This window comes from Meleagris gallopavo, chromosome 11 (assembly GCF_000146605.3).
Source record: "Meleagris gallopavo isolate NT-WF06-2002-E0010 breed Aviagen turkey brand Nicholas breeding stock chromosome 11, Turkey_5.1, whole genome shotgun sequence".
Taxonomy (NCBI): Eukaryota; Metazoa; Chordata; class Aves; order Galliformes; family Phasianidae; genus Meleagris; species Meleagris gallopavo.
This window is the reverse complement of record NC_015021.2, coordinates 9,709,156-9,719,609: the sequence shown is the minus strand read 5'-3', so window position 1 is coordinate 9,719,609 and position 10,454 is coordinate 9,709,156. Positions and strand designations below refer to the sequence as shown.

Here is a 10,454-nt window from a genome sequence, read left to right as displayed (position 1 = left end):
TGGACAGCTGGAAAAACAACATTTGGGTCACCACGGCAACGTGCTCCAAAACTTCTGGTGGCGTTGGGATGCGCCAGGAGCTGCCGGGCTCTGTGTGGGGCTCTGCAATGCTCCCCACTGCCTGAACCCCACGGCCCCCTCGCACACACCATAGCATCCCAAGGGCAGCTCTGCATTGCTTCACACTGGACCCGATGCAAAACAAACAAACAAACAAAAATCATTGGGCTTTCAGGGTGTCAAAATGTGGGTGGGAATATTTTCCAGCGCGCGTCATTTTCTGCCGAGGCCAAACGCTGCGTTCTGCCATTCGCTCTCGGCGTTTGAGTGCCTGAAAGCTGCTTTCTCACTGCAGTGCCACAGCTCCATTATGTTGCATCCCTCCCTGTTGCTGCCCAGCAGCCGTGGCCCCGCTCTGAGGACAGGCCCTGCACCCTGCCCACCCATTTTGGTGTAAAGTTGATGGAGAGCCAACAGAGCTCCTCCAAGCTGGGGAAACCCAGCTTGCTTGTGCCAAAAAAAATCCCCCACAACCACAGCCCTTCAGCCACTGACATCCTTCGGTGTGCCTCAGAAGGGTGGGGAGAGCGGGTCCTGCACCCCCAAGCTCTGCCATGAGGCTGTGGGTGCCCCATCCTGGAGGTGCTCGAGGCCAGGTTGGATGGGGCTCTGAGCAGCCTGAGGTGGTGGAGGTGTCCACGGACATCTGGGTGTCCTTAGGGTCCCTTCCAACCCAAACCGTTCTGTCGCGCCGTAATTCCAGCTGGCGCTTGCCTATGGGCTCACCTGACCCGGCTCTTCGCTCGATAACGTGAGTGTGCCAAAATCCAGCTGGGTTTTGGGGTTTTGGAGCCCCTGCTGCACAGCTGGAAGTGCTGGGGGTGATGTGGGACTCCAGGCTGGCTTGCCAAGAAATGGACTGCACCTTCACCACAGAATTGGAAAATTCAAGGGCAGCAGTCTCCCCCACCATGGAGAGTTTCAAGGAGACTTCATCCACTCATGGCTGTGCTGTTTCAGGCATCAGCAGCTGAAACTTCCCACCCCTTCGCTCTGCCTGAATCCAATTGTTTTCCCTAAATTTGATGAAAATATCTCTGTAAATTCCTGAAGCATGAGAACAGTGAAAAATACGTACTTTCTCTTGGATTAGCAAACAAAAATCCTTACACATTTGTGGTTTTGGGGAGTTTCAGCTCTGAAGTGGAAAGGAAAGTGACATTGTATAGGGGCAAGGCAACAGTGCATGGGGACAAAGCACTCCCCAGAGCAAAGCCCATGGGAAGTGCAGCCCCACTACGGGGCAGAAGGGCCTCACTGACTCCCAGCCTGAGCTCTGCAGCCCCTGAAGGATGGGTGATGGAGCAGAGTCTTCCATGGCATCATACACCTGGCTTTGGGTTGCTTTGCGTTGTTTTCTATCCTGGAAGATGCAACCAGGCAGAAAAACTGGAATTTCCCAATTTCTCTCCAATTTCTCCCAAGGTTTCTAGATAGGGCACATGGGTCTGCTGAGCTCCCCAAACCTCTCAACCCTTCCTGCTGCAGCAAAACCCGTGAGCAAGCATACAGCCCTGCAGTGAGCTGTGTCACTTCTCTGCCTTTCAATTTCCACATGAGTATTTCCAAAGGCATGTTGGAAAACGGAGAGCTTCAAAAAGCAACCCGACCTCTACAACCCAACATTCACCTAAAAGAGCATCCATTGACCTCAAAACCTTTCTCTCACCTCTCCCCATCACTCTGTGCTGAGCGTGAGGCCTGCAGGTGGGAGAGGTGCCCCAAGGCCATCGCATCCCACTGACTCCATCCCAACATCTGCCCTCAGATCTGAGCACAAGGCCTGGGATGGTTGGAATAGAGAAGTGCACTTGGCCATGCCTGGAAGGTTGGGAGCTCTCTAGAGATGGAAAGCCCATGGACTGCCCAGGTTCACTGAGCCCTGGAGCAGAGCAGGGAGCTCTTCATTAGTTTGTCATGGAGATGGTGGGAAGGAAAGGGAAGGGAGAGAGAGGGAAGGAGGGAAAAAAAAAAAACCTTGACTCAGAAACCGCAGGGAATTTTTTGCCTTTTTAGAATACTGGGAAGAGAGAAAATAGCCACAGTTATTCAAAGCATCCCAGATAATAACAGCCTGTTTACTGTTTGCATGCAAAGATGGCAGGCAGGCAGCGCGGCGCGGGGAACAGGAATGAGGAATTCGCCCAGCGTGTTCCAGCTGAGGAGGAGGAGGAGGAGGAGGAGGAGGAGGGCTGGGGCTGAGGAAGGAGCAGCCTGCAGTGGGGAGAGCCGGCACAGCGGGCAGAGCCTCATTCCTGCACCCAGAGCAAGCTGGGGCGTGAGGCTGCATGCTCTGCCCAACTGGTTTGCTGTGCCCCACACTTCGCCCCTGCACGGGTCCTCCTCTATCAGACGAAGACTGGGGGAAATCCCCCTTTCTGCCAAATCCTGATGGAAGGTGGGGACTTGGGGGATTTTTAAAGTGGTGTTTTCCATCTCAAGGAGATTGTGATAGGCTCCCCTTTCCCTTTCCAGACATAGCAACGTGGCTGTGGAAACGGAGAGAACGGAGGCAGGAGGATGAAGAGGCCCAGCCCCAGGGATGCTCTGAGGACCAAGATCCATTCTCAGTTGGGATGCGGGGATGATGGATACAAAGATACAGGGATGCAGAGACCCAGGGATTGAAGCTGCAGGAGTGCAGGGATGAAAGACTGAGGACATGGAGACCCAGGGATACAAAGACACAGAGATACAGGGATACTGGGACACAAGGATCAGGAGCACGAGGATGGGAGCAGCTCTGACTCCCTCTCAGTATTTTAGTTGAGAAAGCAAATGGATCCTTGGTGACCTTGTGGCAGGGACAGGGACGTGCCCTCACCTGAGCAGGACCTGGTGTGGGACGAAGGACAGCGGGTGCAAGTGATGCTGTTGATGGCACAACACTGAGGAGACAGCGTGGGTGCAGACCAGACCACGAAGACAGAAACATCAGTTTTTGGAGCCCATCTGCACACCGCCTCCTCCCCTCTCGGCGGGATTTGGGAAGCATTTCTTACTGGTGGATGCTGCTGCAGCAGTGTGGGCACCTGGGCAGGATTTTGGTGGGTCTCAGCTCCTCCTGCCTTCCCGGGCACACACACTGAGCTGCATCAGGCTACTCCTCGAGTTCAGAAACAACCCTAGGAAACAAACAGCTCACCCGTGCTGGTGCATCCTCAGGAGAAGCCAGGGCCTCCTGCCCCATCTTGCTCCATTTACAGGTGGGCTTCGGGATTTTCCTTCCCTTTCCTCATTTGTTTTGTTTTGGTTTTTCTTTGCAGCTCTTGAAAAGCCGCCTGCAAGCAGTCAGACCTGCATCCGGATTTGGGTAAATAAAGCAGCGGGTGTGAGCACTGCGGAATGCCAGGAATGCTGCAGCCCTTCCCAGGCAGCCTCTGCAGCTGTGGGGAACAGGAGAGGGGAGGCAGCACAGGTACAGCCCTGGGAGGCTGCAGGAGTCCCATTGAAGGCTGCAGTGCAGAGCGCTGGCCCACAAGCAAAGCAGGATTGCAGCTCAAGCCTTCCCATTGCTTTGGACCTCTGCAATCCACCCCCACAGCAATAGAGACCTGTCCCACAGCCATGGGAACCCCTACATGCTCAGCCTCGGGCACGTGTGCTAAAAGAGCACCAAAGGTCGAGCTCTGTGGGTTTTTTTTATTGATTTTTTTATTAAAATATTGTTATACCAAGTGGAATGCTACAGCAATCTCAGTATAGGGCGGCATAACGAAACAGCCAGGTTTATGTTTAAATACTTCAGATAACTTAAAATGCACAAACAAGAACTCGTCGTCTTTGGCAGGAAAATAAAAAAGTTCACAGCACAAAAAAAAAAATACTTAAAAAGAAATAACAATATTAATATTAAAATATTATTAACTTGTGGGGGTTTTTTTTTCCTCTTTTTTTTTTGTTTGTTTTGTTTTCTACTTTGTAAACAATGCATGAGAACAGAACGCATTTTTTACGTGTCTGAGAGAGAAAATAAAAAATGCAGTTGTCCAGCAAATGCACACATTTGAAGGAGAAAGAAAAAAAAAATAGAGAGATGTATGAAGGGCAGGGCTGGGAAGTGTCTGAGTTCTGAGGACTGAGCAGTTGGTGTTGGCTACGGGCAGAAGCCAGCTGCCAGTAGAGGGGCACAGGGCAGCACGTCCCACCCGGCCACGGGACACGCTTGCTCCACTCTGAGCATCTCACCTCCTGCAGGTTTATCCTCAGACTTTCTTTCTTTCTATTATTCATTTTTCCTTTTTTGTTTCATTATTCTCCATTCTCTCCCTTTGTGAGGAAGCACGGGATGTGCTCAGGGCTCTCCCAGCAGCTCCTGAGATGGGGATGGAGATGGAAAGGAGCTGATGAGGGAGAGACGGGAAGAAAGCCCAGGAGAGGAGGGGAAGGAGGCTGAAGTGATAAATACGTTTGCTCCTGTCCTACAAAACAGGGGTGTATTTACAGGGAGTCGCATCTTCTGGGTGACCAGGGGCCAGGCACTCCAGTGTCCCTGGGGCCGTGCGTAGGGCACACGGTGGGGACGGTGGCAGAGATGGGACGTGGAGGACCGTGCTGTCACCGCTCCTCTTTGGCCAGTTCCATCGTCATGACGGTGGGTCTCCCTGGCCTGGAAGCTGGAAAGTTGAAGCCAAGAGGCCAGTAGAGACTTAAATCAAGATCTCCACCATGTCAGACAGGTCTGGGGCTCTGGGGATGGTTGAGCTCTCTGCAGAGAAATGAAGTGAGAATGTGAGATCTGGAGAAGGGAGTACGATTGTCCTCCTGGAGCTGGACTGCTTCAGTGCCCAGATTTACAGTTGCAACACAAACCCCAGCCCAGTTCCCTGTGCCCCCCACAATCCTTGGAGCATCCATGGGGACCGCAGGACTCACCTGTTGAGCTGGCTGGGCACTCCGCACCCTCACCCCGGCTCTGTGCCATCCCATCTGTCTGTGTGCTGCCATCCTTGCTGCCATGCTTGGCATGAGAGGGCAGGGGCACAGCGGCGGGCACCGATGCTGCCTCATCTGCAGCAGTTTTGCCTGCTGGAGGAGACAGCGTTAGGAATTTGTCAGCATGGAAGAAATCCCACCCAAAACACTCCCAAATTCCCCAGTTACTGAGAGACACCTCCAAAGTGGCAAGGAGAAATTTTAGGCTGCTCCCTGCTGGAGACAAAGAGGGCTGGGATCCCCATTTACCTGTGCTGCCACGGGATGAGCCCTCTGCAGCAGAGGCAGCGAAGACAGATGGTACAGACTTGGCCGGCCTCAGGGAGCCTTGCAGGGCTTTGCTGGGGTCCCTCCGTGAGCGCTGCTGCAGGACTTTGATGACGGCATCTTTCTCCAGGATTTGGGCATGAAGGGCTTTTAACCTGGAGAGATGAAAAGGGAGAAGTTGAGATGGGAAGGAGGAACCTTGCGATGGAGCCAAAACCTTGGGTAAAAACTTCACAGGGGTCACTTGGCCCATTGAGGATGCACACAGCTGGCAATACCCAACAAGTAGCTCACTGGGAAGGTGGAGTACCTGTTCTCCATCTCCTGGTGCTTGTGGTTGGCCAGCAAGAGGTCCTCATTGAAGCTGCTGTTGGGTGAGTGCCGTGGCGAGTGGCTGATGAGGGTGGTGTCCCGCTGGGCGGCGGCAGTGGCAGCAGCATCCATGGCGAACTGCCTCATGGTGCACTCTTCCAGGTACTTCTGCTCCCACTTGGTCATGTCAGCCTCCAGGGCCAAGATCTTCTCCTCCTTCTCCCTCAGCTGCTCGGACAGCCTGTGGGCGCTCAGCTCGGGCGTCCCTCCACCTGCGGTTCCCGCTTGCCTCTGCAACAGCCAAGAAATGACCCAGAGAGAAGGTGAGGAGATGCTGGGACGCAGATCGCCTGCACCTCACAGTCCCCGGGACGTCCTTACCTGCTGAGCCCGCAGCATCTTCAGCTCCTGCTCCAGGCGGGTGCGCAGCCGCAGCTCGAGCTGCTCCCGCTTCTCGCAGGCGGCCTGGAGCTGACCCAGGGCTGCCTGCAGCCGCTCCACCTTCTCCACGTACGCCCGCTTCTTCCGCAGCTCGGCCTCCGCCTTGGCTGCCCGTGCCTGGGCACTGCCCAGCGCCTGTTCCAGCAGCTCTGCCCGCCGGCGCTGGTCCTCGTTGGCGCTGCGCAGCAATGAGGCTTCCCGCTCCAGCTTCTCCTTCTCCTGCTGGTGCTCATAGCCTGCAAAAGAAAACCCGGCTAAGTCTTGGAGACGCAATGCTGGAGGATGAAAAGGCCCACAGAAGCCACCCAAAAGAGGCTGTGCCCATGGGTATCCACTCGGCTGTGTGGTGTCAGCAGCCCTCACCCAGCACACGAGGTGCGCTGGGGCCAGGTGGCAACCCTGAAGTACATATTTCAGAACGTGGACATGCCCTGATGGACCGAGACACCAGCATGGACACTTGCTGCATCAGAAAGCCTCCTTTTGGCAAATTCCAGCCAAAAATTTGGCCTGCGATGAGAAAATCTGCCCTAGGTTACACCTAGTTGTTGCAAGGAAGGTGGCACAATTCCTCTCCCACAACACCAACACCAGCTCTCTGATGAAATAATATTTAGGAGAAATAGAAATATGGACTTTGCTGCATTTTTCCCCCCAGATAAGAAATTCCAGCTTGCATAGAAGAGAAGCATGGGAAGGGCTGGGCAAGCATGGGGAGGGAGTGCGGACTTTGTGCTGGAAGAGCCGGCGCATGGCAGCAGGAATGTGGAGAATGCAGGTCACCCCGCCGGCCGGCCGGGATTAATGGCTCGCATCCAGCGCCTGGAGCAGCACAGCTCTCCCTGGGGAAGGGCAAAAAGCTCCCACCCCCCCACCCCACCTCTTCCTCCAGCATAAAGGCTTCTGCACTGAGTCCCTGCTGTGGCAAGTCAGGCAAAGCCGAGCGCCTGGGGACTTACTCTGCGCCAGGAGCTTCGCCACCGTGCCCTGGTTGCTCTCTTGGTTCTCCTGGGTCTTGCTGGCCAGCTGCTTGTTGGCTGATTCCAAGCGTTCTGTGTAAAAAAAAAACAAATTAAGAAAAATAGATTTAAAAGACTGTTTTGGTCAGATGAAGCAGAATCCCAACCACCTACCCCCTCCCACTTGTGAAAACACTTAGACTAATAAAACTGCTAAGAAGAAGCATATTGGGGAAAGGCTGATGGACAGAGAGGGCCTGCAGAAATAAGGGCGAGGAAAGGTCTGGAATTGGGAACAGGGGCACAGGAGCCACTGGGCCAGCCCAATGGACCTGTGGACCGCAGCCGCTCTTCACCTTTCAGGTCTCGGTTGAAGTCCTGCAGCCGGCGCATCTCCCCATCTCTCTTGGTCCTCATGGCTTTCTCCAGTGCTTCCCGCTTGGAGGATGCCTTCATGAGGTTTTCGTAATCCTCCGAGATGCGCTGGATCTCCGTTTCCAGCTGGGGAGGAGGAAGTGACGGGCGGGGGTGAGATATTTGTGGAATGAGGAAAAGAAAGGCAGATGCTGGCGAAACACTGTCCAGGCTCAGGACCCATCCTGCACTGCCAACAGGGCTCAGCAAACCCACAGAGGACGGGCAGGAGCCGCAGGGTGAGAAACCCCCACTATAACACAGGTCTGGGGGCAAAACCCCTTTTTGTTTTGCTTTCAGCCTTGCGGGTGCAGAGAGAGTTCTCTTGCCTTAGCATGGATTTGGCTGAGTGCGGTCCCCTCGGGGCTGGCCCAGCTTCTCCCTGTGCCTCCCAGTGTCCGTCTGTCCGGCAGGGAACAGCCCTGCCCTTGTGCAAAGCTGCACAAAGGGCTTTCTGTGGTGGCCGGGCACGCTCCTGGGGCGGGTGGAGACAGCCTGAGTTCTACTGGAAGCTCAGAATGGGCTCTTTTTCCCCTCGCTTCCACACTTGGCCAAGGAGCTGCGCTGCCACTGAAGCACAGCTGCTTGCTGTGGGGGGCAGCCAGTGGAGAGAGGGGGCAGAGATTAAACCACAAAAGGGGGTGAATTTTTACAGCAGCTGCTTGATCCTGCCCCAGGCGGCAAGGAAGCAAATGCACGAGCTCTCTCAAAAACAAGGGACAAAGCCACGCTGTGCAGATGAGGCCATTCCTGGGTGTACCTGCTCTCAGCCCAAATCTGCTGCCTGTGACATGGCAGGGCAGGAGGTCCCTGAGCCATTCCCTCCTCCCCAAAGGATGGACGCTGGTGAGTGAGGCACTGTGTGGGAGCAGAAGCGAGCCGAGCATCTGCGCTCATTGCCCACATCCCAAATAAACAGTGGGGCTGGGGTCCTGCATCTCCAGCATGCTGACAGGGAGCAGAGGCCAGCTCACCTTCTGGATTCGGCTGGCTTTCTCCGTGCAGCTCTCCAGCTCCCTTCGTAGCCTCTCATTGTCCAGCAGCAGCCTCTCATTCTCCCTCAGCACCGCATCCACCTGGGCCAGCCGGCTTCCAGCTGAGGCCGCCTGTGCACTCACCAGGGCCTCCACACCAGCAGGGCTGAGTGAGCCCAGCGTGCTCGGTGGGGGCAGGAATGCTGCGGGGACGGGCGCTGGCATCAGCCTGCTGTGGGGGAAAGAGAGAGATGCTCAGCCACTTGGTGGGGATGAACACATCGACCACCTCAAGCTCCCATGTTCTCATCCTCCAACCGACCCGTGTGGATACGCAGAGCTCCTGCAGCACCCAGGGGTGCTCTTTGGACAAAAGAGGTGCTGGGTGCCCCCTGGTCATTCTCAAAAGGATAAGACAGGCTCTGCGAGCACCCAACCTGCCCCGCACAGCTGGGAAGCGTTGGCTTTGGGCACTCACCCGTGAGTACACAAAATACGAAGGAAACCCTATCTGATGGTGCTGTCTGCAGCTTGAGCACCTCCCCATCCAGGATTTAAGCACCTGAGAACAACAGGACTTGACTGCTAGGTCAAGGGGGCTCGGTCCCACCTTGCTGCTGGGTGATGCAGTCAGGAAAAACCTCAGTGAAGGATGAGTGTAGGAAGTCTGCAGCACTAGCTTCTCGTTTTTCTGGGCAAAGAGTGTGTTCCTGGCAGGGCTCCTGGCTCGAAGCCTTGCCACCACACTGTTAATACATCCTCATTCTATCACCCAGAGTTCCTCGACATCCCATGGCTGCCTCAGCCATCCTGAGCCATGCAGCCGCCCTGCTGGAGCCCGCATTCCTATGGGGTGATCCAGGAGCGAGGAAGAACAAATGCATCTTCCTCACAGCTCCCCTTCCCCTCTTTGTTCCCTGGAAGGAGAGCGTTTCCTGCCAGAGATGCTATCACTCCCTGCCTTGGTAAGTCAGCTTGGAGCTCCTGCCCATAGCGATTCCATGCCAGAACACCACACTCCCAGCCTTCCCTGAGCACCAGGAGATGTCCAGATCTCCACACCCACAGATCTCAAAGCAAAGCCAGGCTTTGCTGGAGGTGTCAATCGGCTGGAAGGAAGGAGCACTGCTCAACGCTCCCATCCACACTGCTGGAAGACACGGGGCTGGGGGCACCATCAGCCGGGGACCGCCAGGCAGCTTTTTCCACTTCGAGCAGCACATTTTCTTTCCACGCTGGCCCATGCCTATTCCGAATTTAGCCATTTCCTGACCTGCCTCCAGCTCCTGAATTAACCCCGGATCCCTCCCAGAGCAGTGGAGATTTGGCTGTCGGTTGGAAATTCTGAACCAGCTGGGGCAAACCGGGACCAACCCGCACCCAAGAAGCGGCGAGGGCTGCGGGTTACCTGACTTCGGGGTGCTGGAAGCCGGCCCCGTCCCGGGAGCAGGGCCGAGACAGGTAAGCGACGGCCGTCTCCTGGCCGGGGAGGATGTAGGGATACTCCGGTGGAGGCCCGCGCGGCTCCGTCCCCTCGGGGCGCTGCCCTCGCAGGGTGTATTGCCGGGAGAGCTGCGGGTAGCTGTGGGACGAGCTGATGGGGCCGTGCGCTTTGGCCCCGTTCCTTTCCAGCGACATCTGCATCAGCCGCTCGCTCAGCGACCGCACGTGGCCGTGCTTCAGGTCCTTGAGGGCGTCGTCGGGGCGCCGGGTGCCGCCGTGCTGCTGCCCGCCCCGCTGCCCCGCGTAGTACTGAGAGTGCGCCTTGGCCTCCTCGTAGCTGGGCAGCTCCTCGCCCTTGTGCTGGGGCTGGGCCGGCCGGTAACCGCCGTGCTCGGAATACAGGTGGTCGGCGTGGTGCTCCTGGCCCTGCGGCTCCTGCCGGGCAGACTGCGGCACCATCTGGCTCTCCTCCTGGGTCAGGCTCTCCAGCGACGAGCGGGGGCTGCCGGCCGTGCCGCCGCGCAGTGCCTGTTGCTGGATGGCCAGCAGCGTGCGGTTCTCCGTCAGGTTCCCGTAGCGCAGCTGCTCCTGGATCAGGCGGTGCAGGACCGTCCCGCTCGAATCCTCCGCCGTCCTCATCTCCGCCGCG

General features: G+C 56.3%; 1 protein-coding gene across 2 annotated transcripts; it reads right to left on the bottom strand.

The window, feature by feature from the left end:
- Positions 1 to 3,682: 3,682 nt before the first annotated feature.
- On the bottom strand, positions 3,683 to 10,448 carry AMOTL2 (angiomotin like 2). Of its 2 annotated transcripts, none has more exons than XM_010716531.3 (9): positions 9,771 to 10,448; positions 8,363 to 8,594; positions 7,331 to 7,475; positions 6,975 to 7,067; positions 5,956 to 6,251; positions 5,573 to 5,865; positions 5,245 to 5,417; positions 4,936 to 5,088; positions 3,683 to 4,768 (listed from the first exon to the last, which is right to left on the bottom strand). In XM_010716531.3, exons 1-9 carry the CDS (start codon positions 10,442 to 10,444, stop codon positions 4,710 to 4,712), a joined length of 2,118 nt encoding a protein of 705 aa, XP_010714833.1. In that variant the 5' UTR covers positions 10,445 to 10,448; the 3' UTR covers positions 3,683 to 4,709. The 2 variants fall into 2 exon arrangements, with proteins under 2 accessions (XP_010714833.1, XP_010714834.1); XM_010716532.3 differs by having other exon boundaries at positions 4,936 to 5,085.
- Between the last annotated feature and the right edge of the window lie 6 nt (positions 10,449 to 10,454).